The 27,293-nt window shown below is 40.6% G+C and overlaps 2 protein-coding genes and 1 long non-coding RNA gene across 4 annotated transcripts; 1 reads left to right on the top strand and 2 right to left on the bottom strand.

The window, feature by feature from the left end:
- Positions 1-10,187, bottom strand: acsl4a (acyl-CoA synthetase long chain family member 4a). Of its 2 annotated transcripts, none has more exons than XM_022206848.2 (15): positions 10,062-10,187; positions 7,436-7,974; positions 7,160-7,337; positions 6,940-7,049; positions 5,914-6,052; positions 5,647-5,797; positions 5,162-5,285; positions 4,937-5,008; positions 4,619-4,758; positions 4,355-4,527; positions 4,192-4,266; positions 3,903-4,091; positions 3,622-3,736; positions 1,441-1,598; positions 1-1,299 (listed from the first exon to the last, which is right to left on the bottom strand). In XM_022206848.2, exons 2-15 carry the CDS (start codon positions 7,790-7,792, stop codon positions 1,142-1,144), a joined length of 2,139 nt encoding a protein of 712 aa, XP_022062540.1. In that variant the 5' UTR covers positions 7,793-7,974; positions 10,062-10,187; the 3' UTR covers positions 1-1,141. The 2 variants fall into 2 exon arrangements, with proteins under 2 accessions (XP_022062540.1, XP_022062541.1); XM_022206849.2 differs by lacking the exon at positions 10,062-10,187 and adding an exon at positions 8,246-8,734.
- Positions 10,188-12,784: 2,597 nt separating this feature from the next.
- LOC127535897 (uncharacterized) lies at positions 12,785-13,638 on the bottom strand. The gene is made up of 2 exons (XR_007944779.1): positions 13,528-13,638; positions 12,785-12,958 (listed from the first exon to the last, which is right to left on the bottom strand). It is a non-coding gene; the product is annotated as an uncharacterized LOC127535897 (long non-coding RNA).
- A 64-nt stretch (positions 13,639-13,702) lies between these two features.
- Positions 13,703-17,580, top strand: eif4ebp3l (eukaryotic translation initiation factor 4E binding protein 3, like). Its single transcript, XM_022206847.2, has 3 exons — positions 13,703-14,062; positions 15,824-16,000; positions 17,020-17,580. The coding sequence occupies exons 1-3, from the start codon at positions 13,930-13,932 to the stop codon at positions 17,046-17,048; spliced, it is 339 nt and encodes a 112-aa protein (XP_022062539.1). The 5' UTR covers positions 13,703-13,929; the 3' UTR covers positions 17,049-17,580.
- Positions 17,581-27,293: the final 9,713 nt, after the last annotated feature.

Below are 27,293 nucleotides of genomic sequence, written 5' to 3'. Positions count from 1 at the left end.
TTCATATGAAAAGATGTTTATTTTTGAAACAGTGAACAAGGCATGTGACCATGATGGAGTAATAAATACAAATAGGTTCACCACACAACTGTAAAGTGGCTGTCGCTGTCCGCGTCCTTAAAGTTTTAACAATCAACATGACAATTCTTGGAAAAATACATAGAAAACACCCCTATGGTGTTAGAATGAAAGGAGTCAAGTTCAGATCATCTTTTGATACCAAATTGTACAAGAACCTGTTAACTGAGGTAAAGTATGCACATTGTTAGAGTATACCAGTTCTGATCAGAGCGAATGCTAATGAGCATTTTGTAGCTAAACATGCTTGTTCTTTAATAAATAAGGTGCCCACAAGAAGTCTGGCAGAAGTGTTTCTGTACAAGCAACCCCACTATTTGACAGTTTCATAAATTAAACATTTGCTTATCTTCCTGAGTCATTTACATATTTTGGTCTTCCTTTCTAAACAAGTCAGTACAACAACAAAAGCATAAATAAGCCGTCATTGGAAGAAAAAAAAAAACAAGTGGAAAAACGGACATGAACACGAGTGCTTTTCCTTAATGATCCATGTCTGTATCGGAGTGGGAAGTATTTTTCCTAAGGTCACATGTAAACAACTTGGCATTTAAGCCACTTCTAACAAACATGTATTTTTTATCTAGTTGCCGCTGACTTCTGCTTGACTACACAAGTACTGCAGACAGAAGGCACAGTAACACCAGTGCTCCAAACTTTACAAAAGAGCATTACGAGTCTCCATGATTTTGCCATTTGTTAATATTTTCAAAAGAAGTAGCAACAAAGCATCAGTATCATGTGGACAACAGTGGTATTTTTATCAGCTACAAACTGTGCCAACAGACTTGAGTAAACGGCAGTTGGGCGCTGTTGTAATGGTCTCAGACCCTTTTCATCAAACAGGTGCATCTCCTGGACAATCAAAACTTCTACACACGGATAAAAAGCAGCACATGTGGATCAACAGCTACAACTACCTACAGCTTTAGCTTTTCTTCTCTACGTGTGTTCAAGCCTGTGGTACGTAAACTGCCTAAACCCGGGTGTCAGGATGATTATTTACATATTGAAACAGTGGTTATGGTGATAATGAAAGACTCCTGTGTGAAACTGTTGGAAGTTATTTCCCCCCGTACATTCTCTCTATGTGGTGGAGATAGTGGTTCTTCAGCTCTTTCCTCTTCAGCTTGAACGCATCTGTGACGAGGCCTGTCTCAGGGGTCCACGGCTCTGGACTCAGATGCACTTTCACCGGAATCTCAAATCGCTGGAGTTTAACTAGAAGGGAGCAGAAAGAGAAGAGTGATGCTCGCTCATGTTCATGAATAATTGGCTCTTTTCACTTAAAACCGGTGCACACTATACAAGGAAACGTAGGGTGAACACAAGCACAGAATTAAGAAGAATATAAAGTCTTACTGTTAACAGCGACCTCCTTGATCGCCTTCAGAACCTCTCTTTCCATGTCGGGGTGCTTGCATATCTCCTCCCATGTTCCCTCTATGCCCCTCTGTTTGGCCAGTCCTGTCAGGCTTTTCTGGTTTGGCACCACAAAGCTGATCACATAGTTTTGGTCACTGCAAGGACAAACAAGATCGATGAGGTTGGAAGAAAAAAAAAAAAAAAAAAAAAAAAAAAAAGGCTAAAGCGAGACATCATATGCATGCTCACTGCTGAATATTTGCATATGAAAGATTTGAAATAGTGGTACAATTGACATTAACAGCTCAAAGTAAGAAGATAAAAATGGCGTTTGTCACAAGAAAAAAAAAACAATTCCATACTATAAAAAAAAAAAGCAAACTTCTGCATGAAGGGGAGCAGAAAGAAAAATAAACTCATGTAATCTGCCCCTTTATACAATCAGTTTACATTGAGCATAAAAAACAAAGTGACTAAAAAGTGGCAGCTGAAGTTTAAGCAAAGCAAGGAGGTCAAATGTCAGCTGAAGAAAACGATTAATGCAACTGAAATGCAGGTTGACGTGGAAGGGCAAAAGTGATTTGCATCAACATCCGTGCTGGAAAAGTGAAGAAATGTTCCACTCCCACTGCTGGGATTAGTAAATGTTAATATGAGAAGTCGAGGGAAGGGCTGGGTGACGTGGAGGGGAGTTGGTCAATAATTGAGTAATAAAATGTTTGAAAAGGGCTCAAGATAAAGTAGCAAGAGTTAAACAAGAACTACAAATATCAAAATACGTTTGGGTTTTACCTCTGCATATGTAGTATTATTTACGTAAGAAACTATTTGATCAGTAAGTACTACATCAAAATTCAATTAAATGATCAGCAGATTTAATGTGAATTTATTTTGGCCACAAACTTATGATTTATGACCATGAGGAAATTTCGTCCATATTACTGAGCAGGGCAGGCAACTATGTCAGGGGTCAATATTTGCCATCTTCCTGTGTTGTTAGACTAATGTTATCATTGTAAAAGCTGACATTGATTGGAGAGGCATGCATGTAAAAGTTACTGGAAAGTCAAGAAACAGACAAACGAATAAAGAACGCCATTAACCATGTACACCAATCAGCCACAACATTAAATCTACTCGTCTAATATTGTGCAATTTCCCCCTCTTTTACCCAAAACAGCCCTGAACTATGGAGGCCTGTACTTAACAGATCCCTAAAGGTGTCGGGTGTGGTCAGGCACCAAGTCATTAGCAGCAGATCCATTAAGCGTGTCAAGTTAAGAAGTGATTGGACTTGTTTATCTTGCACATTCCAAGGGTGCACTATCATATCGAGATCTGGTGAGTTTGAAGGCAAAGTCAGCACCTTAAATGGTCACGTTCCTCAGACAGTTCCTGATTATTTTTTGCAGTGAAGCAGTTAATATTATCCTACTGAGAGAGGACTCTACCATCAAGCAACACGGGTGGCATTGAGGAGTGCATATGTTCGGCAACAGCATTGTGCAGAGCGTCACAACGTGCAGGTAAACGGCACACATGTCCATCATGACAGATGCTCACATGGCCCATTGTAAACACTTTCCTCATAGGAATGGGTCAAACACAGGCACTGTACATAGCTCCTAATGAAGGCTGAAACAATTCCTCAAGACAGAATTCCTCGAGACAAAATTCTGTCAATCAAGGCTTCGTTTAATCCACTACATATTAGATCGCACGTTAATAACTAGAAGAGGATTTCAAATTTGATGGGACGTCTCTAAACCAGTGCGGTTTTTCTAGCATGCTGGGAACACCCCACAAGATCTGCCGCTGTGTAGATGCTAAGATCTAGTTCTCCAGCAATCACAAATTGCCCCTCGTTGCCCAGATCATGAAATCAACTTAAAGAAGTGAGTGTTTATTTTCTGCCTAATATATCCTAACTCCTTATAGTGACACTGCAATGACACACTGGCATTACTTCATCTGTCAGTGGTTTTAGTTGTTATGGCTGATTAGTGTATTGTTGTCATCAGAACAGCTCATAGGTGAATTTGCCGTCACTAGATTTTACTTAAATTTTCTGGCTTGGTGACTTTTCATTTGTATCTGTTGATTTGAAGGAAACCTGGCTCGACATCACATTTGCTGTAACCTTATCAATTCCTAAGTAAATTGGGGGAACTCACTCACCTGTTTGCGTATGCACAGATGTTGTCTATAAGAGCACAGTTCTTCAGAGCAGATTCGACTTTACCAAGCGACACGTACTCCCCAGCCTGCAGTTTAACCAAATCTTTCTTGCGGTCTAAAAAAAAAAAAAGGATATAAATGTGTTCACAGTGCGCTCTGAACAAATGCAAATGGAACAGAAAATGGATGAGTGCCAGGAAGTGCAGTATGAATAGTGTACCTTTTGCACACAACAAGAGCACAGTAGCGAGTGCAACTGGTTAGAGAACAAATATACACACCCACTATTTGTAGACAGCCGTCTGGGTAAATCTCTCCTACATCTCCAGTGCAAAACCATCTCTGCCCATTTTCATCCACAAAGAAGTCCTGATCGTTGCTTTCATTCCTGTAGTAACCCATGGTTACATTGGGGCCACCGATCAGCACCTCCCCTCTTGGATGTGGCTCGTCTTTGCTGGTGTAACCACCTGAGGAGTAAACAGCAACACTTAACCACCCTGCTATTAAAACATATTTTCCATTCTTTACTGCAAGTACAGCATGTACCAACATGTTTTACTACTGTACCTTCAGCCCAATCCCTCAGTCTGATCTCACAGCAAATCAGAGGAGCTCCAACACGACCGGTGCTGACATCAACAACTGCATGATGACAAAATGTATTAAACCCATAGCTGATCGTTTCACCTTTAAGCAGTATCCCTGTTCCACACTTTACATCTCCTTTTACCTTCTGTGATGGTGCCAGCTCCACAGGTTTCAGTGAGGCCATAGCCCTGACCCACTGGGCAGCAGAAACATACATTCATAAATCTCTGAGTGGCTGAGGACAGGGGGGCTCCTCCGGACAGCATCATCCTCACCCGTCCGCCCAGCAGTTTTTTAACTTTCCTGAAGAGCAAGCTGCAAAGACAGATGACGGAGTGTTTGTTTCCAAGTGAAACCCACATAAACACATCTCAGCGGTACGGAAGAGAACAGAGTGAGTTCTTACGCATTGCAGAGTGGTGCGTCATAGCCCCTCTTGATCTGCTCTAGCTTATATTTGTAGCCAAGTGTAAACAGTGTCTTCTGAATGAAACTCATTTCCTGGACTTTGCTCATCACGTTCTTGTTGATGCGATCCATAATTTCCTTTTCAGGAGAAAGCATATAGGATTTGTTTGTACATTTGATGATGAATTGGCATTTTTTTTTCTTTTTTTTTTTTAAAAAGGTGTCTGTGTGAAAATCAGTAGAAAAAAAAGTACAGAAGAGAAGAACAGAGTAGTGAGCGATGGATAGGAAAAATAATGTAACATAAGATTCTTACCGGCACGGCTGCCATCAGGGTGGGTCTGAGCACAGAGCAGTCGCCTTTACTTCCTTTCTTTATCTTAGTGGACTAAGGGAAAAAAAAAAACCAGAAAAAGTCAGGGATTACAAAATGATTAGGCCACTAGCAATGATGAGGACAAGCATTAGCAGGTACACTCACATTGAGAAATATAGCACACACACAGATACCACGCAAACTGGTGTTGGTGCTGCTTATTACCTGGTCAGACAGCGTCTGTGGGGACGAGTAGCCAATTCGGCAGCCATACGTGACACAGGAGATTTCAGCTGTCATTTCCAGAACGTGAGCCAGGGGCAGATAGGCAATGTACGTATCATCGGGCCTGGCAGAGCACAGGGAGGAGAAAGGAACAGTTCAGGCAAACAGTTACAACATGTTTTCTGTTCCTCTTCTTGATTTTAAAATGTCTGAGTGTGGTTGCTTGGTTCGCACTTTAAAATATACAGTCTGCACGAATGTACCCTCAGACCCCTGGATGGCTGGCAAGAAGTGTTTAATCTATGAGCTTCTCCGCGCACACATTTACATGGAAAATTCGGTTGTTATCTGCTTGGTAGCGCATTTTCAAACACTGAAGATATGATACTGGAGATTCAGTAAAAGCTGGAGAAAGGCGGAAGCATTCCCGCTGCATGCTTTACATTATACTAAAATCATAAACGCAGACCAACACTGAAACTCACCCAAGTCCAGGAATGCGTTCACACTGGCCTGTCATTCCTGCGATTAGGTTACTGTGGATAATCATGACTCCTTTGGGTCTGCCTGTGGAGCCACTGGTGTACATCACCACAGCCAGATCGGAGGGCTCGGGCTTCACGATTGGCCTCTCCACTGCAGGACAAACAAAACAGTCATTGTCTTGCACTGCATATGTGAGGTTTTTCCCCACTGAATTTGCCACATAAAAGAAAAATAACATAACCATGGTGACTCAGTGAGATACACACTATTCTCAGGCAGCTTGCCCAGCTCTTGTACGGTCTGCATGCTGCGGATGGAAAGTCCTGCTGGGTAGCCTTCTGTGTTCATTTTCTTCTGGTCCACGTAGATCACATGCTTCAGTTTTGGGATCTGTGGCAGCACATTCTGGGGAGAAACGGCAGACAACGCTGGTATCACAACAGGATGCCCAGTTGCATGATCCCCTTTCATAAGTGATGTTAAAAGACTTCTTGGCACATATGAAGTCGCATGATCTTTAAAATGGGATGTTGACTGGCCTATTGAATAAGGGAATTATACACTGGAAGAACCCCAAATATGTTCAAAAATGTCCAGGTGTGTTTTTTGACAGACTGATGGCAGCATTCCAGTGAAGTCCTATAGTTTGTTCTAACTTACAGAGGACAGGGTGCTCACTGGCTTCACTCTGTCGACTGGAGATGCACGATATAATTAGGCTTTATACCAAATGTTCACTCTTCTTTTTGGTTTTTCAGACACATTCTTAACCATTACCACTTGTGGCGATGTTGCTGCAGCGTGCTTTGTGCATGTAAAATTTTTATTTTAAGGCTCACTGTTAGATTCAGATAAAAGACTCGACTAAACGATAAGACAGAGCACTATTCATTTGACATGAATTTTGTTACTATGAAAACCCTCTCAACAGGTACAGTATTCATTAATTCACATGGATGAGGACACTGATTTTGACAATTCATTATTTGTTCAGTCTCAAGTCATCATCTCATGATTGAAAAATAAAGTTAGTCAAATAGGCATGCTAGATGTTTTGAGAAAAACTCAAATCACTGCTTTTCTTGTTCTCAGGAGAGGGATTCTGAACATAATAATGCATTTTATTTATATAGCGCTTTTTAAAAACTCAAAGACACTTTACAGAGGTAGTTAAACAATCAGAAACAGAGAATACAGGATAAAAAATAAACAGTACGGAAATACAATATAAAACAATATGGAAATAAGATATAAAAATAAAAAAGAACATGTGCTATAAGAGATGTACTTACTTTGAGTTTAGTCTCCAGAAGCTCTGCACTGGTAACTAGATGTGTAACTCCAGTTTCATTCAGTCCAAATGCGATTGCCTCCTCTCCCAGTGTAGCATAGAATGTCACCACTGCAATGAATAAAAGGCCTCAGTGAGTGAGAGGATAAAAATATAAGCCATAATTAACTGAACATCTACACGTGATAAGACTAACATCTCTTAATCTGTAACATACTTACATGGGAAATTGCGCCTGAAGCATGCCTGGGCTGTGATCATCCATTCTGCTCTGGTTTCACAGAAGATTGCAATGGTGCTTTTGGGCTGCTGCCCCAGAGCCGCCAATCCACTGCCAAACTGACTGACTATGGAGTCCAGTTCATCGTAGGACAGCCATCTATAGTCCCCCAGGATCAGCTAACAGACAAATTTACAATTACAATTTTGACATCCAAGCATTTATCACCCAAAAAAAAGAAAAAAGAAAAAAAGAAGTAAAATCTGAACATTCTTACCTTTTTAAAAACTTTACCACTGGGCTGAATCTCGTTCTCCTCACTCAGTACATCTCTGGTGCCGAGACAGTGAGCCTCTCCAAAGCGCTGTACAGCATGGTTGAATAGCTTATCCAGCGTGTCCTTGCCTGGGAAGTCTTCCCTCGCCAGGCAATCAAAGTGGTCCACAGAGCGGTATGGTCCCTCTGCGCAGCCTGAAGTGGAACGTGCCTTTATCCGCTTGGACAGAGCTTTCCTTTGGCCAGCTCCAGTGATGTAGTACCAGGGCAAGAAAGAGAGGATGGAGTACAGCCACACCAAAAGGTGAACTGGAGCGAGGAGGATAGCGTGGAGAGTGGAGTCTGCCTGAAGACCCATACTGTTCTCTGGAAGAGTATTTATGAAAGGAAATGTGAGCGGCAGCAGTGGTTGGACACGTTTGGAATGGTCCCAAAGATGACTGAGGAGAGGAAGATGACTGTGTCAGCCCCCACACAAGTCTATTTTCCCCACAGCTGTAGCCTGAAAATATTTGGTCCACTGTTTGCCAGATGTTACCGCTAAAGTAGGGACAAAAGAGAAAATAGAGTCAGAAATAGCTGATTAATCAGTCACAAGTGACACAACTACCAGCAATCAAAGAAGTTAAAATCAAAGCAAAGAAAGTCTGAATTGACTTTCACCCAAATATCAGTCACATGCCGACAGCCGTTTCAAAGTGGGAAGCTGACTGGTAAACTAAGTCCATCCAGTGGCAGACTACACAGGAAAAAACAGAACCCTGACAAAACAATGGTTTGTAAATTTAAAAAAAAAAAGTCAGGTACTTACAACTTTGAGTATCTGCAAGACATTAAATCCAATCCTCTGATTACCTCTTTTTCCAGTACTGTATGCTGGCTGAGATGTACACTGAGGAATCAGTTACTTGCTCTCTTGCTCTGTTCAAAACAGCCTCTGTTTGTCTGCAAGCTTTTAACATACGCACAGCCTTAGAGGAGGATGACGCTCAGCAGTGCAAGGCCCCTCCCTTGTGCTGATACACCTGTCCGCCTTTCAACAATAAACGGGCAGGATATCTGAGAGGTCGCAGAGGACGATGCAGTATGGGACTTGGTCGCTCTGACCATACTGGCTACTGTCCAATGACTACAGCCCTGCGAGTTAGGCTGAAGAGGATCGAGCCACTGACAACCAATGACAATACTCTTAAGGCTCACCCCACTCGGTGGTCAGCGAAAGGGCACTTCAGGTCAAACTTAGCCCTCTAATAACCTCAGAGGACAGAGGAAGGACTTAAAACTGATCAAAACTAAAGGTTGAAATTTGAAATGGCTGTCAACATCCAGCTAAAATACCGCTTTAGTGACGGAGTTGGTTGAACACCAGAAAAGGGGGACACACACACACACACACACACACACACACACACACACACACACACACACACACACACACACACACACACACACACACACACACACACACACACACACACACACACACACACACACACACACTCTAAGTAATTGTAGTTCACAGCTGCCTGCAATTAGGGGACACCTACTTTTAAGTCAGAAAAAAAGAACATCATTCTCACAAAACCAGACAGAAAAACAGCTTTTTCTTATGAGTAGTTAAAATATTGTGTAGCTCTACTAAGCTACATTAAGTAATCCATGAAAAAATGAAGTGAAGTAACTGGCCCTCCCTGTCCTGAAGGCATCACTGAACACATCATTTAGTGTGATTCACGCTTAGGTGAATCATACCTCCAATGGACGTCACACAAGTCTGTATATACTAAAAAAACACACACACAAAAATCTGGGACTGCTTCAAATAAGACAAATAAAAGGGGATGATGGAATTTCCCCCCCGGAAACTCACATGGTGGATTTCATTTCACTGGGGGAAAAAAGTTTGGTAAGACAGATAACATCTCTGTGAATAAACTCGCCCAAGCACCTGTCTTTCGACACTACTTTTCCTCTCATTTGGATTTGAATTAATAACAGAAAAGTCGAATCACTTCTCTTGCAAATCACTGGTTTGTGCGGTTCAAGGCAAACGATCTGGCACACCTCTATTTTAATGAAGATAGCATGGCGTGATAGACATAACCCAACCTAGCAGGCTACACACATTTCCATGGCCACATTAAGTGTCAATTATAAACGAATACTGCTATAAATCCCCAAAATATATATACTGATAAATTACGATTTTATATCAGGAAATGCCCAAGTTCATTGTGCGCATCAATGTCATGTTCAAAACTGGCAGAAAGCTATCATTTAAACGTCGGAGCGCAAAACAGCAATTTTCCAGAATAGTCCGTCGTCAAAATAAGCCAACATGCGAGGCAAATTCAACCACAGTATAAACGGGTTATCTGACAATGGGCGAAGAGCGGGATGACGGACGAGATGATGACAAAAGCCGCCACGCTGTGGGCACAGCTTGAGCAACAGTCGGCACGTTGATTAACGTTAGCTGCCGAGGATGTAGCTTAAAACCTGCTTGTATTGACCGCACAAATTAACACTAACACAAATTAAATAAGGGATAAAGGCGGTAATGGGATTACGGTGGCCAGCCAGAGAGTGATACTCCCGCTTAACCGGCCGGCTTGAGGCTTTCTTACCTTCAGCGGAGAAAAACCCGGTCAGTCGTGTCTCAACCAAGAAATGACCGAAAGTTACCTTTTCTATGGCAGCTCGAAACCCGGAACTATACGTCATCTGATTCCATATTTCTCGACCAATGAGCGTCCAGAGCCGATTTACCCTCTGTCTGTGTGTGTGTGTGTGTGTGTGTGTGTGTGTGTGTTTTTCGTTTGCCTTACGTCCGCTAGACGACAAAGATCTTAGAGGATGTCGGTTTTGCAGACGTCCCGGTTTTCACATTTTTATTGACATTACAGCGTCTGCTGTTGTTATTTCATCATTTTACTGATTATCTGTGGAGCTAATTTAATTAAAAGTGTGTATTTTTTTAATAACATATTGATCAAATGTCTTGTGATGTCACCGTATTTCCGCTTGCACAGTATCAAAGATCTACTACATTAGTATTATTTCTAATAGATATTTCATATTTATATATGTAAGTAGTAAATGCATCTAATGTAAGATATCATGCATGCATGACTCAACCTAAAATATTCTGCTTTAAAAACAATTTGTCAGATATTTGTTTTAAATAGACATTACATTCAGTATTGATCTATATGAAGTCAGAAATGTATCTAATGGATATAACATGCATTTTGCTTTTTTTACACTAAAATATTCCGCAAAAGCACAACAAACCTATGAACAAACCCATTTTAGCTCCTGCAAACACAGATGAGCTGTGCGCCTGTTGTCAAGTTTCTAAATAAAAACTGCATTTGCACTGTCACTGTTGCAGTGAGTTTATATCTGATAATATAAAACCAATGAGTTTGATGAATAGGAAAAATCCCACCCATACAGTCTATGATCCCACCATAAATGCAATGATACTGTATACAGACGAAAGCATTGGTCCCAATGGGTTAATGCCAATGTTGCCCTCTAGTGGCTAAACAGTGGGAATAACATGTTCATAGCCAGGAAATTGAATGTGCTTGTATATATCAAAATCAAAATCAAAATATAGAATATCACTAATTAGAAAATCTTTTCAGACAGGACCTGCGCATTTTTGGATCATTTGTATATTTACTTTTCACATTTTCCCTCACATTTCTTTATTAACAAATGTGCAATAAAATACAAGACCTGCAGTATGTATTTATTGTTTTAAATATTTTTGTTATTTTGTAGCGCTGCGGCTGTATTGGTTTATTTTATTAGGATTTTTCTGGCTTTGTGCGGATGGGGGTGGGGGTGGGGGGTCTGAATAAGTGAAGTAGCACAATAAACTACCACACAATTAATAAGCAATCAAAATGCTTAACTAATCAACATGTAATAGATATAAAGAGGGACAAAATAAACGGCAAATAAAACAACACTATATCACTTCATTGTTAAAAAAGAAAAAAAGATCAAGGTCAGAAAACAGACATGACCATGACCCCTTACTTGCTGCTGAACTCCATCAGAGATCTGTAGCAGCTGTGACAGGAGCTTCGTGACAAACGTGCACATTTTCCTCCAACACTGAAGCCCATGTAGGGGGCAGTGTTGTCTAGTGAAGGATAGAGTCCCTAGTGAAGGACAAGCATGAGGTAGAGAAGCGCCTGTTTTGGGAACCAGAGGAGCCCTGTTTGGCATGTTTACAGATTCCCATTTTGGCCCCACTCTCATACTCATGCTAAAGACACTCATTTTTATCATACTGATTCAAAGAACAGTTCTATGTGACATATTAAAGTAGAGCTACACAAGTGACTATTATGGCTTGCTTTGAATTAAAACGGCAGACACCAGATCCAGATCTATTCCCCAGTAGGCAACTTTTGTGAATGCAATGGAACCTTTACAAAACCTTTGGCTGTAACAGGATGGATGAGAAAATAAGGTTTGAATCTTAGTTAAATTTGTGTTAACCTACTATTTATTTTTTATCTGTTCGCATTTTAGAGTTTCACTTTTATTCATAGTGGCATTTCCCTTTTTTCTGCATGTGGTTGTTTTGTCTTGAGAGGCCACTAAGTTTAAATAGTTGGAGTTTTGTAAATTTGCAGATTTTTGTATGTCGTATATGTTGCATTTTAGTGTGTTTTGAGCTCACCCAGTTGATTTCTCTTTCTTTTTTTAAGAACATATCAAGTACAGACAAACAATTCACCTTTACATGTCTTACTCATCACAATCCTTGGTCTTAGGGTGGAGCAGGAGTCCAACTATTTACAAAAATGGGCAACACACACACACACACACAGAGAGAGAGAGAGAGAGAGAGAGCGAGAGAGAGAGAGAGAAATCCAAAATAAAAAGAAATAAAAAAGAGAACAGAAAATTTTTTGTTCTTACATTCTATATTAACTTGAACATATCTAGTAATGAAAACAAATTTTTTTTGTCTTTCACGCATTTCAGTGACTTAGTTATGAGGCCAGGTTTCTCTTATGAAAGAGACTGACATCAAAAATGATGTCAATTTGACTATTTAACTTAAATTTGAATTAAGATAAGATAAAACTTTATTAGTCCTGAAGGAAATTCATTGGCCAAATAATGCTTGGAAAACAAAACATGACATAACATGAGAAACACAGTGTCATAGCAAAAACAAACAAACAAACAAAATAGTAATAATAAAACAATAAGGTACTGGAACTTAAAATAGGAAAAATAAAATATGACTGCAATACAAAAGGTAATAGGTAAAACTGGTAATGATAGTGGCAAATTGAAAATGAAATAGTACACATGATAAAGCTTGACTACTAATTATATTTAAATGTTACACATGATAATAGAATATCCATTCATCCATTCTCTATACACCGCTTTATCCTCACTGGGGTCGCGGGGGGCTGGAGCCTATCTCAGCTGACTCGGGCAAAGGCAGGGGACACCCTGGACAGGTCGCCAGTCTGTTGCAGGGCTACATATACAGACAAACAATCACACTCACTGATAATTGAATATTGTGCACTGAATTCAAATATTACACATGAATTTGAATTACTACACCACAAAAATTGTACATTGCACATTACATTCATCCATCCATTCTCGATACACCGCCTTATCCTCACTAGGGTCGCAGGGGGTGCTGGAGCCTATCCCAGCTGACTCGGGCGAAGGCAGGGGACACCCTGGACAGGTCGCCAGTCTGTCACAGGGCTACATATACAGACAGACAATCACACTCGCATTCAGATCTACGGGCAATTTAGAGTAATCAATTAACCTCAGCATATTTTTGGACTGTGGGAGGAAGCCGGAGTGCCCGGAGAAAACCCACGCATGCACAGGGAGAACATGTAAACTCCATGCAGAAAGATCCCAGGCCCACCCCGGGATTCGAACCAGGGATCTTCTTGCTGCAAGGCGAAAGTGCTAACCACTACATCACTGTACAGCCCACATTACATTGACATTTACAGAAATAAACATTTTATTAACAGTTTTCACGAGTTGCTTAAAACTATTCAATAGAATCAGACGTACACATTGATGGAGAAATCCGCTCTTTTCTTGCATCATCGTTGTCACCGCCCCTCTGGATGGTCCCCTACAGAAAAACATTCGCGCCGCGCAGCTCTTGACCCACGTGTCTCAGAAGCTGCTGCACAAAAACATCACGGGTGGCTGCTGCAACTACAAATACAGCACATGGTAGCGTTTGGTATCTGCTTGTAGCGACGGACACCACCGGGCCTCGAACTCCGAGCTTGTTTGCAGTTTACAAGTTAAACTTGCGCAACTTTTACTTCGCTAACTTTCAGCTAAAGCTCTACACAGTTTACAGCTATTATCAGTGCGCGAGGCTAAGAGGGAGCATATTTTCCGAGTTTAAAGGCTTTGAAAAACTTGTCCAACTCCGCTTCCAGCAGCTACACCACAGCTAGCATGTCGACGGGTACGAATCAAGTGAAAAGCTGCCCTATCCCTACCAAGGTGCTCACCCTGAAGGACTGGTCCCAGCTACCGGACTGCTACAGCCAGACACCCGGGGGGACGCTCTTCTCCACCACGCCTGGAGGTAGGAAAAGTTCTTCAAGAAACGCCTGTTTTGTTTTGTTTTGTTTTTTCTTGAGGCGTCATTGTTTCGTGTTTATTCTGCTTGTGTGTGCTAAAATTGCCTCCTAGGGCTTTGTAAATAAAGCTAGTTGACTTCAGCTGTAACTGAACGGTTTTTTGGACATACGTGCCAACACTCACAGCTCAGCGGTAAGATCTCGCGATAGCACGAGAACAATACTCATGAATGCAAGAGCTGATATAAGTATGTAATTGTCATATTAGTTTGTTTTAAAAACAGTAAATTATCACTTTTAAACTAAGCTGAGCCAAAAACGGGCTGGGTAAAGTTGGATAAATGCCTTGTTGCTCTCTGCACAGTGACATTTGATTTCAGTCCTCATGTTGTCAACAAGTTTGTTGCACTTAGTGAACCAAACACTGAATCCTGCAACTACCCTGTCACCAACAAATAATGTGGAGTAGTTCATGCTTCTAAATATTACCACTTTGCTGTATTATTATTATTATTCCAAATCAATTCTATCACTGGCAAGTATGCATTTTTTTTGTTTTTTTTATTGCTGATATTGTCTTTGGTTTGTATACGAGATGCTCATCAATGTTGGCACACACATAACCAATGAGAACAACTTTCCACACACAAAGAGGTCTAATGAAATAGTCACTTGTTGCTGCATCAAAACACGGACGCCCAAAGACAACAAGAGCTGTCTAACCCGTGACTTGGAAGAGGGTGTCAGCTGCCAGAACACAGAAGTGATTGGCCCCTGCATTGGTGGCGGATTGGGAGGCCGTCCTATCCCCGCCGCTCTCTGCTCTGCATTTGAGGAACAGTAGAGAACATTCTGTTCAAGTTAAGGCGGGGGGAGGGAGAGTAAATGTCTAATGCATGGTGCCCATGTGCAATATATTTTTAAATTTGTGCCAACGGTAAACATGGTGCAGGAAGTTTTGATACAGTTTTGACTTGCATTCCACTGCATAAGCAACACATTGTTGTCCACACTCTGTCAGGGTCAGATCATGTGTTGCTGGACTGACCCTGTTTATTTTTACATAACTGCTCCGTACAGCGACCACCCCTTGCAATGCATTGCTCGCGCCATAGGTTGCATTCCAGCCCCCTTTTCCCTGCCCCTATTCTTTCTGTCATCCCCCTCTGCTTTGCTTCCCTTTGTCCGGCGTGAACTGCTCACAGGTGTTACATAACATGTTTTTCCTTTTGGAATGGCAGAACTCGCATTGCACATAAGGGTTCAAACTCCAGTTAAAAAAAAAAAATTGTGTCATGTCCTGGTCAAACTTGCCACAACAAGCAGTTTGATGCTATTTTTGCTTGGAATTGGCCAAACATGGTGACGGCAACTTCTGATGTTGCAAGCTGTAGGGTTTGAGCTAAAATCATGTCACTGCTACGGGAAAATAAACTTGAGGAATCCTTGTATGCAAACATATGCGTGGTGCATCTGCCATCCATGTTAAAGATTTTACCCAGCCGTAGTATGAAGCATGTGGCTTTAATCTCAAAGCCTTCTGCTTCAACGTGAGAATGTTTTGTACTCTGATTTCCTAGAACTCATTGCTGCGGCAGCCTTCATTCCTCCCCTCTGTGCACACACACCTCTCCTTTAACCACTCAATCTCTCCAGTACAGGATAGTAATAATGCTTAATTCCCCAGATGTGCTCCAAAAATAACAATAACTACTGTTTGATCCTGTAAAATTGCTTGACCTAAGCATTTTTTTTTTCAAACACAGGTACTCGCATCATCTATGACAGGAAGTTTCTCTTGGACTGTAGAAATTCCCCTCTTGCCCGGACCCCCCCATGCTGTCTGCCCCAGATCCCAGGGGTAACGGTACCGGCCACACATCCCATGGGCAAATTGCAGGATCTCAAAGAGGAGGCAGAGGAGGAAGAGAAGGACATTGCAGGTAGAAAACCCCTGTTAAGTTATTGTTTTCTCTGAGTTTGACTTCTTGGTTGAGTCACTTTACAGATGCACACACATTTCCAAGTGTGCACGTGTAGAATGTAGACATGTAAAAACTAGTACTGCTAGCTTGAGCAACTTTGTCCCAACATATCACACAGGGCTCTTCTGACTTTATTTTATGATGCACTTGCAGGTCTTAAGCTTTTCCCCTCACCATGACTCTTCGTTTTACATTGTCTTGAGTCTTATCCAGCATGTGCAAATGCTGCAGATAGGTGCAGCATTCTGTTCATGCAGTGCCAACATTTTTTTTTTTTTTTTGGCAGCATAGCGGTTGTTCTTAGTGTTAGTTTAGTCCCTCAGAGACTGTGACCTCTTGGACATAACCAGGATTTTCGCACCTTTAAAACTAGGCCAGAAGCTTATCACTGAGCAGCTGTACTGTATTTCATACAGTGGTCCAACTTGAACTATGTGAGCTTGTAATTCTCCTCCTGTGAGGATACAAGTATCAATAACCATTTTACAGTTACAGTAGTGACTTCTCTGTATTTCTGGTAACTCTCTGTTGAGATTATGACTCGTGGGAGATAGAAAATCCTCGTTTTGGCAATGATTCCCTCATGGTGCTTTTTGGAGGAGTGTGAGTAAAGGTTTGGGCTCATGGTCAAGCTGAGAGCTATTTGTTATTGAGAAAAGTGCATGCAACTATCAATCTGTCCCCTTCCATTCCTGCTGTCCAACTAAAGACCATGAGGATTAGAGCTGACCCCTTTTTACTGCCTCACTTGACTGTACTTGTAAACACAGGACATCATGGGGTTTAGATTTGCGAGGTACACCGCTTGTAGTCAAGTGTGTTTTCTGTTTTTCACGCCAGTTTTCAATGTATTGATGAGGACTGTGGTTCGTTCCCTTCTGTGTTGTCCGTTAAGGTGTGGCTGTGCTGTTATTTCCAACTGATTGTTCAAGTATCTCTTTTAAATCTGAACTGTTTTGTTTGTGTCTTTTCAACAGATGACAGCCAGTTTGAGATGGACATCTGAGCTGCAGTATTACCTCCTGTGGAGAGTTATTTGTTAAAACACCTCCAGGGTCATGAATGACTGTTATGCATTACATTTAAAGCTTTTTTTTCAGCCTTTTTTTAATTAAAAGCTTTAGTGAGGAACCAGAAAGAATGAAGAAGTTAGAAAACGGTAGGGTGTTTTTCACCCTAAAAAAAGTATTAAACTGAGAAATTGTATCAATTATATTAACTGGGTTGATTGGTTGCTCACTCACTTGAGAGCTTCAGCAGGATTGAAAAATCCATTTTGATTTCACTTTTTTTTTATCTTTTGTAAATAAGAAACATGTACTATGTAGCCTATTTTTTAAGTTGGAGAATAAAAGATGATTACATTAAGACATGTAAGGTAGGGTTTTTGTTTTGTTTTCTTGTGTATCCCCAAGAAAAGGAAGGGTGACTTCCTTTGGGGTCAGAGCCTACTGAAAATCGGCTCCTACTTTGTTTTGTATGGAGGAGGAAATGGAATGTGAAAAAAAATAAATAAAAGCTGATAAAACTGTTTATAATGGTGTGTTTTCATTTTTAGGGCGCTTGTTTAGGGCAGCTGCATGGTCTTATCTATGATGTAAAGTGCAATAAATTACATAATGTGTTCTTCCCTATGCTTTATCTTATCAGAAAGCAGTGTGATGACAAAGTCTGAGCCATGAACTCTTTAAAAATCCAGTCTGTGTCACTTGATAACATTTGCAACAAATACAACAAAATGTGGGTTATATCTGTCAGGAGCAACATTTTAAAATATGTTACATAACCTAAGACTTTGACCCATACAACTCTAATATGTATATTCAACAGTGTACAAAGTGCAAGTCTGTGGTCAATGTATAGTACAGCTAGCAGACAGAATTACACAGATGTGCCACAACATTAAAACCACATGTCTAATATCATGTAAATCTACCTAATGCCGCCAAAATGAGCTCTGGCCCACTAATCTGTGGACCCAAGAGGTGTATGCTGAGAGGTTTGGCCACTGTGGATGTAGCTCGTGGCAGGTCAATACTTCTGACTTCTTGCCAGGTTGCTTGAACCATTCCCGAGGACTTCATGTGCTGTAGCAAGCTTGTGTCGATGCCATAGGGGCAGCACTAGGCCTTTAACAACATTCAGATGGGTGATGTGTGTCAAAAGTAACATCCACATGAATGCCAGGACCCAGCAGAACATCACATCATTCTGAGATAATGAGTGTCTTTCACTTTGCCATGCAGTGGTTTTATTGCTTTGGCCCGTCAGTGTATGTTTCAGTGACTGAACTCTTTCCCCACAGCCTCTTGACACCTTGCGTAATGGAAAGGCATGTGGCATCAGAAATGTACATGCTAAGCGGTTGATGAGTTGCGTAACTGTCTCCTGCATGGAACGGTGTGTTTTTGTGCCATGGTGGAGGTAACTCCCCTCACACAGGCAAACAGGGTTGGCTCTTCTGTGCCCAACTGATTAAAGAGGGAAGCAGTTGGATTACGGTAAAGTATTAGCATTAGGGTCAAAAAATAATCTCACGTTATGTTAATGGGAGATTAAATCTTTAACAGTCAGAATTATCAAATTTGATATGGTAAAACTCATGCATATAACAAATCAGAGGATGAAGGTAATGATAAAAAAAAATTCTCAGCTGGAGTGAATTCAGAATACACTGTTCGCACACTGAAGGCTAGCCAGACCAATGTCCACTGTGTACTCAGCCTCTCCCACTGTATCAGCAGGGTCAGGGTTGGGTGTGCTGCCTTATTCCAATAGTTGATCTGTAGATTAGGGAGACTGACTGCAGGACTGCAGGCTTGGTCTTGAGGAATGAGGGCAGCTGCAGCCCAAAGGCCAGAAACTGCGCTACAATGTGGGGGTGGCTTGCAACACCTGCTGGTATTTGACCAGCCAGTTATCTCAGATATGTAATTCTGGATTTATTGAGTATTTATGAGTTATGCTGAGGTAGCTATTGCATAGATATTTGTTGTCCGATGAGGACATGATTTGGATTTTAACACTAGGAACCCCTGACAGTTCCTTGGCTTTTCTTCTGTCATATATTTACTTACTGTGGGCTCATTCTTTCACAACAATATAAAGTCCTCATATTCAGGATACAAGTTAAATATAGAAAAAAACGCAAGTATTATCATTTAATTACAACCCAGCACCTGAGGTAAAACAAAGACTACCAATCAAATGGTCTCAAGAAGCAATCAAATACCTTGGAGTATGGTTAACAAACTGTCCTAATGCTTTGTATAAAAAAAATTATGAAACTGTGAATAAGAAAATTAAAGAGGATCTTTGTAATTGGTCAACATCCCTACTGTCCGTTAGTGCAAGAATTGGCATTATTAAGATGTCAATTTTACCTAGATTACTGTATTTATTTATGTCACTTTCAGTGAAAGTTCCAACGAGTCAGTTTCAAGAATGGGACAAACAAATTTCCAGATTTATTTGGAATGGAAAGAAACCGAGGATTAAATATAGTACACTAACGATCAGTAGGGAAGGAGGTGGTATGTCTCTCCCTAACCTGAGAGATTACTATTCTGCCCAGTTAAGAATAATAGTTGGTTGGTGTGATAATGGATATGAGGCTAAATGGAAGGAGATGGAGAGTGAATGCAAGGGGGTCCCAGTACAAGAAATGATTGGAGATTTTAAATTAATGTCAAATTACCAAAACCATCTGAACCCCATAAGCTTATTTACCTTATATACATGGTTCGAGGTTATAAAACAATTAAACTTGTGGACCCAGTTAAAAACACTCAGATGGCTTGGATATGATACAGAATTTAAACCAAACATTATAGATTCTAGATTTAGATATTGGACAAATCAGGGTATCACTGCTTATTGTACTATGATTGAGAAAAACACTTTGCATAACTTCCAGATGCTTAAGAGAAAATACAATTTACAAAATTATGACTTTTACAGATATTTACAGCTACGCCAGTACTACTTAAAAGAAATTAAGAAAAATGAAGCAACTACAGAACTAAGTGGCATGATACAGCTGGTGGTACAGGCATACACTGTAGGGCCTAAATCCTTAGTATCACAATTGTATCAGAACATCACAAAATGCAGAGGAACTACCACATCATACATCAAGCAGAGATGGGAGAAAGAATTTAATGATAAAATATCCAATCAACAATGGGAGAATATGTGTGAAACAATTTTTTCTACATCATGTTCTATGTATTGGCGCGAGTTTGGTTGGAAGAATCTTGTTCGTTTTCTTTGTCACCCCTAAAATGAAAGCACACTTAACGCCAACAAGAGGTACATGTTGGAGAGATTGTGGGGAGGAAGGGGTGGGTCATCACCACATTTTCTGGAGCTGCCCTAAGATTCAAATATTTTGGGAACACATCTGGAGAATTATGCAGCATATACTTGGACAACAGATTCCTATGACATGCATGTCACTTTATTTGGGTGATCTACCAGAAGAAATGTCAAGAAACGATAAATACCTCCTGAAAATATTAACCGTAGCAGCAAAAAAAGCGATCACTCGTAGATGGTTACAATCCATCCCACCTACAGTAGATGATTGGATGGAAATCGTTAAGGAGATTCATGAGATGGAAAGACTGACCTTCCTTCTGAAACTGAGAAAGGATGTGTATACTGCAAGATGGACAAAATGGATAAAATACTTGTCAGGATAGGGAGTGTGGCTGATGCCCCCCTCTTTATGGTTTAGAACTTCTCTGTATGTTTCAATTGTCATTCACGGTCCACCTTTTGCATATACTTATCAGTCATACAGAATTAGCCTCATAGTTTGAAGCATTTGTATGAATAGGCCTCTGAATATATTTCTGAATTTAAACTGGGACCGAAATTTGTATATAGCATTGTGCTTGGCAACTTAGAGTGTTAAAATGTACTGTTTTGTGTTATGTTTAGCTGTCTGTTCTGTCTTGTCAAAAAAAAAACCCAATAAAATCTAAGTATGAAAAAAACAAACAAACAAAAAAAAACAATATAAAGTCCTGTCCCTCTATGGAAACAACACAACCATAGCCAGAAGTAGTGAGAACTCAAAAATGTGTTTTGTGTAGTGTGACATGGTTATAATGCCAAAAAATATTTTTAAAAAGTAATTCCTTTGATTATTTAAGTTACAAAAATTGAGAGGGCTAATGGAATGTTTAACATACAGGGTGTCCCAAAACAATTGACATTATTTGAAATGTCCATATCGGAGTGACAGCATGGTCAGGAGAAATGATACTTAATAGGATTTATTTTGGACATCCATCCATCCATTCTCTATACACCGCTTTATCCTCATTATGGTCGCGGGGGGTGCTGGTCGCCAGTCTGTCACAGGGCTACATATACTGACAAACAATCACACCTACGGACAATTTAGAGTCACCAATTAACCTCAGCATATTTTTGGACTGTGAGAGGAAGCTGAAGTGCCCGGAGAAAACCCATGTATGCACAGGGAGAACATGCAAACTCCATGCAGAAAGATCCCGGGCTCAGGCCAGGATTCGAACCAGAGTTCTTCTTGCTGCAAGGCAAAAGTGCTAACCACTACTCCACTGTGCAGCCTTATTTCAGACATAAAATGTTTTATTCTACAAATTTCAAACGAAAAATTCTGTGGGATGATAATTTTATAATGTTCCAAAGTTATTAAAAAAAATGTTCAATGTGTGCACCTAAACAGCCTTCCTCTTGAAACCTCTTATGCCACGTCCAAATCTGCTTTCCTGTTGGTGCTTGCTTATGAAATTTTCTAATAAATTCACACTGTGCATTAACATTTGACTGAGTTTGGGCATACTTGAATACACTTTTTCTAAACAGCATGTCTATTCCTGAAAGAAGAAAAATCTAAATGATTGCACATTTCTGAGGCAGAAAGAGCAAACAAATTTTAAAGTAGACGAGCCCCCAGTAGAGGGCAGAACCACGCCCATGATACTCTGTATCAATTTTGATCATCCTACGTATACCCCTTCCTACTTGATCTGCTGACCTCTAACTCCACAACTGAGCAGGGGACCTTAGACTGATGTTCAGTGCCAAGTTTGATTATCCTGACTTCAGCACTTGCAGAGATATCTGACCGGACATACCCACATACATATACTGACATTCAGTAGAAACTTTGAGGTAGAAATGTAGGCAGAATTCTACTTGTAGGGGGGTTGTAATTATTCATTGTGGATTTACTGATGATCTAGTGCCCTGGTAGCTGAGATAATGATGGGTTGTCATTTTGTCATGATTCATTGCACATGGGTTGGTCACTTTGCAAAAGTGAACCAAATACACACCAAGCAATACTCAGTGAGTATCTGCGCAATTTGAGAATGGGTTTTGAAGGCCTATATAAAGGCCCAAAAAAGGCCACCATTGTTAGTCCAGTGAACAGCATCATGCCGCGTTTATCATATGAACAACGTCTCCGGGCACTGGGTATGGTGGAGGCCGGTTTGAGCGACAGTGGTGTAGCCAGGCGTATGGGCTGTTCCCAACCCACAATCAGAAGCCTGGTCCAAAGCATGCGCCGACGGATTGCTGCCTGCATCGAAGCAAATGGAGGCCATACTCGGTATTGACTGTTGTGACTTTGTGTTTGGCAGGTGCCGTTTTCTTTTGTGAAATTCTTTATTTTGAAATCATTCTTGAAACTTTAGATTTTTGTTTCTGTATGTCAATATGCTAAACAAATGATTCATATGAAGAAAATCCAGTTTCGGGCTTCAAAATAAAAATTATGTTGAAAAATATGGTCTCAAAGTTTTTAATGACTGTCAGTGTACTTACCTAGCCAGCCAGTCATATACCAAAGCGAATGCAGTAACCCCACTGACGTATGTCAGGCGTGGTTAACAAGTTATTAGGTGAAGAAATTATGTCAATTTTTTTGGGACTCTGTTATTTCCAGAATAAGTGATTGCTCTTCATGGTATAAGTAGATATTTCACTATTTACATTTTGACAACCTCTCCAAACTAGCCACTTCCACACTACTCTGCACATCAACTTTAGAAAGGTATTTCATCCTGCTAAATGCATCCTTCAACAGCCTGTTGACAATTTGCTTCACTGTGTGTTGTTTTTAAGTCAAACTGCACTTATTTCAAAGGCCAAGTATGTCTCCCTCTCTCTCTTTTTTCCATACCTGTCTTTCTGCTCTGTGCAAACACAGCCTGCAGTTCAGCTGAATAGCCTCAGAATGAAAGCCTCAGGGCGTAATTTGCACCGGGGATACGGGGGTCATGACCCCCGCAAAAATCACGTTCAGCTAATGTAACCCCCACAATATAATCACATTTTTCCAATGTATTAAAAGCATTAATTATCTTGTTGATTTTTATTATTATCATTTGCCAACAAAACAGTAGCAAGTTTAATCATCTTAATGTAACCCCCCACACCCCCACCGAATACTTGGTATCACCCAACCCGCAGCGCCTCCTCTCACTTTTCCCTGACCCTGTATATTTGGCATGGATGGAGACAGCAGAGCCGTGAAGAAATGAAAAGAGCGCGAAAAGGACAAACAACAATTCTTCATTGTTGGTCAACACCAACAACTTAAAAAAAGGAAATATCTTGACCAAAAAGAGGTAAAATAGCCTACCTGTCTTGTTAAGTTAGCTGATTATTTGTGACTGGAGTTGTTTTGAGCTTGTCCTCTGAGGTACAGCCAGAGAGTGTCGGGGATGCACTGTGTAGGACCAGTGTCAGTTTTCACTGAATTGTAACTTAAAGGGCTGTTTGCTGACTTTGCTCCAATACACAGTGATGGATGGCGGCGTAGTTAAACTACATTTCTCAGGGGAACCGGACAGGTCGTAACGTCGCCGTTTTCCACATCAAATATCTTTTCAGAAGTGAAGATATTTTACAGATCAAACAACGCAATAGCATACACAGAAGCTACATTTTTCCAGGCGTTTCTAAATCCTGAAGGAACAGGAATGTCTGCGTCGGCCTGAAGCGGTAACCATGGTGACAACAGACGCTCTGCTGCAGCAGGGTGGCTGCGGAGCGTGCAGCCGGTGACAGTGACAGAGGAGGGGAAGAGAAGTACTTCATCTCGTGAATCTTGACAAAATTTGGAAAATACCTGAATGTATTTATTTCCTCAAATTGTTCTTTGACCTTACTGTTCATTTTTAACCAGGCTGATACCATTTTTAACATTAACAAAGCATTTTTTTATACCAGGTTCAAGAATATGATTGCCGAACAGGCCATGAAAGAGAGGCAGGTGACCAGAGAGGGAGAAGCACAGTCGCAGATGAGGAGAGAGAGAGAGAGAGGAGGTGACAGAGGAGGTGCAACAGTCGAGCAAGAGAGAGGAGGAGGAGGAGGTGACAGAGGAAGTCCAGGTGATGGAGGATCATCAGGTGACCAAAGAGAGGGAGAGAGAGCACAGGGAAAGGCAGCAGAGGAGGCACAAATGACCAGGTAACATACCTTAGCCCTTGTACTGTGTTAGCTTTCTCTATACATGCTCCACACCAGAATAGAGGTGCAAGCTGCACTCCAGTGTGCCACCCTGTATTGTGTGATGTATTGAGTGTTGCCATGAATTGTGCATAAGACATTTTCTGTTTGTACTTTAGTTGTGTCAATACAGTGATGCAATTGATTAATCTTTAAAGGTCTTGATTTTTCTTTTCATAGATAGTTGACATAAACCCAAAATCAATTAAGTGGAAGCTGCTACGGTCTTGCTAGCTAGTACTTAAACACAACAGGAATTCATTGGTCATTGTTGCATAAATACATAAGTACACAGCTGCAACAACTTCAAGTAAATCACCCATGTATTTCTAATACAGGCATGCCAAATTACCACGACTCCTTTTACAAAAGTAAATGATTCAGTAAATACCAGTAAACAGGCACAGAGTTTAACCCCCCCCAATGGAAGACCCAAAGTTACGCCCTTGCTCAGAATGTTTGTCATGTGGTTTTTGGTCACAGTTAAGTCAGCCATGACCTGTTGGTTGAATCAGGAGTATAACATGTTTTAGATTTTTAATGCAAAATTTTAAATAAGTTTTGCAGAATAAAGGGATTTTGTTAAATATCATAATTTCAAGCTTAATTTTGAAGGTATTTCCTGTGTCCTGACATGATTGTATAGAGAACCTTTAGAAAATTGAAAATCCATTATTTCCTTCTGTTTTTACAGTTTCCGGCTCTGATAAGTCCTTAAATTTAGATTTTTAAAAAAAATAAAAACGCCTTTCCAACAAGGAGGCCTTAAGCATTTTGTGTAACGTAGTAATTTGGGTCAGTGTGCTCAGCTTTTCTGGCCCTATGGTCTTCCAGACGGGACTGGCAACCTCTTCAAATTGCATTACGACTAACAAGGGACTTCTGTCCAGGAAGCTCCCATTTATTGACTCCCTTCATAATATGAATGTTCGACTCAGCACTCTGCCCATTGCAGTTTTTTTTTTTTTTGAGCGCATGCAAAGTAAATTTTTTTGTGCCATAGTGTTGTTGTGCCCTTTAGCAAATACTGGGTCCAGACAGCAGGATGATAAGACAACTCTTTGCCTAAAGTCGCTGAAATACTGAGTAAACCTCAGTTTGTGTGCACGTCTCTGTTTTCATAAAACACGTGAGAGCGAATGCATGTGAGAGGGAAGCCAGGTGCCAGGTGGCATGCTCCCATCATGTAGTTTTTAGGGATTTCCTTTCTGGCAGAGTAAATATGAGGTTGAAAGTGATACTAGAAAGCGCTCCAGAAACCTCGAAGTCCATGTGTACATATACTAAACCGCTATTACTTGCTGACACTCAGTAAGAAGTTGGTTATTTCATATTTAATGCACATTAACTGATACATTGAGCCTTGTGTGCACATTCCTTGCACTAATCTGAGATGTGCATGTATAAACAATGTTTTGGTGTACAGGAAAAAGTACATCAAAGTATGATTTATCACAGAAATTTGGCTGAATTAACACACACTTAAAAAAACTGACCAGAATTACTCAATACCTGTCTCTTCTGCACTGATTTTATTTTTGTGTGTGTTTATAATTATGCACTTATATATGATATTGTGTCAAAACAATTTTGTAAAAGTGCCAACGCGTTAGCTAGACTGGGAGGGTCATAACTAGTGAATTTATCCCAAGGCATGTGACAGTGACACATAAGTTTGTCTGCGAGTTTTTGTACAAGGTATAAATCACTGAGCTAGGGCCAAAAGTGTCTGCAAACAGGTGTATTTTTGTTGCATTGTATTTTGTATTATAAGAGTATGACAAAATATAATAACACATATGTGAGTAGTGAGAATAGACTAAGGACATGGTGATCTTTAGCTGCATTACATACATTGTATTGAATCCAAATGGCAACCATGGTTATGTAAATGAGACAGTTTTGCTATATGCTATCTCTTCACGTAGCTCATCAGTCAATGGCTATGAAATGTTGTTTTGGAAAATATCCGGCTTGTAGACAACACTGCAGACAGTCACCTGTTCCCCTTGAGGTTCAATGAACCCTGGTAAGCTTGCCCTAGTGCCCTTTTCCAAAGACCAAATATTCCCCCTTTTCATCTCTTCGCCCCTCCCTCTCTGCCTGGTCCTCTTCCAGTTTCCCGTTGGAGGGTTGGGTTAGTCGATGAGGGTCTATTTTTGTCAGCTGCTCCAGTTGAATCCGACGGTAGAGGCTCGGACTGACTTGTCGGGGTAACGATGTAAACAGACACTCAAACACACAGTCTGCTCGGTGACATCTATCATGACAGAGAGGCGACGGCTCTGAGGTGGACCACATGCTTGACACTGACATGAACACACGAAATCCACTTCACAATACATTTACTTTAATGTTTGCACAGCAGAAGTTCAGGTAATTGTTGTAAAGTGACTTCAGTTGAGTATGTGTAAATAGTGCCTAGATCACTGGTTCACTTCTGGGACACTGGTATTTTTTTGGATTACAAAAGGTTCATCAAAAACATTTTGTTATTGAATTTGTTCTGGTTTGTTTGCAGGAATTCCAAGCTGAATTTTGAACTTCTCTGAATTGTTCTGTGTGCTGTACATTATTTTCAGCATTACAGTGCAGACTACATTGTGTTCCCATTTTTTGGCTCACTAAAGCATATAATTCCTCTGCTGTTTACTGTGCAGTCTCTGATACATATACCTCATAGGACAGCTCTTTCAAAGCTGCTGCCAAGTTGTTGCTTAATGTAGCACCAGTA

This window comes from Acanthochromis polyacanthus, chromosome 10 (assembly GCF_021347895.1).
Source record: "Acanthochromis polyacanthus isolate Apoly-LR-REF ecotype Palm Island chromosome 10, KAUST_Apoly_ChrSc, whole genome shotgun sequence".
Taxonomy (NCBI): domain Eukaryota; kingdom Metazoa; phylum Chordata; class Actinopteri; family Pomacentridae; genus Acanthochromis; species Acanthochromis polyacanthus.
The sequence above is the reverse complement of the archived record's forward strand: the minus strand, read 5'-3'. Positions and strand labels throughout refer to the sequence as shown.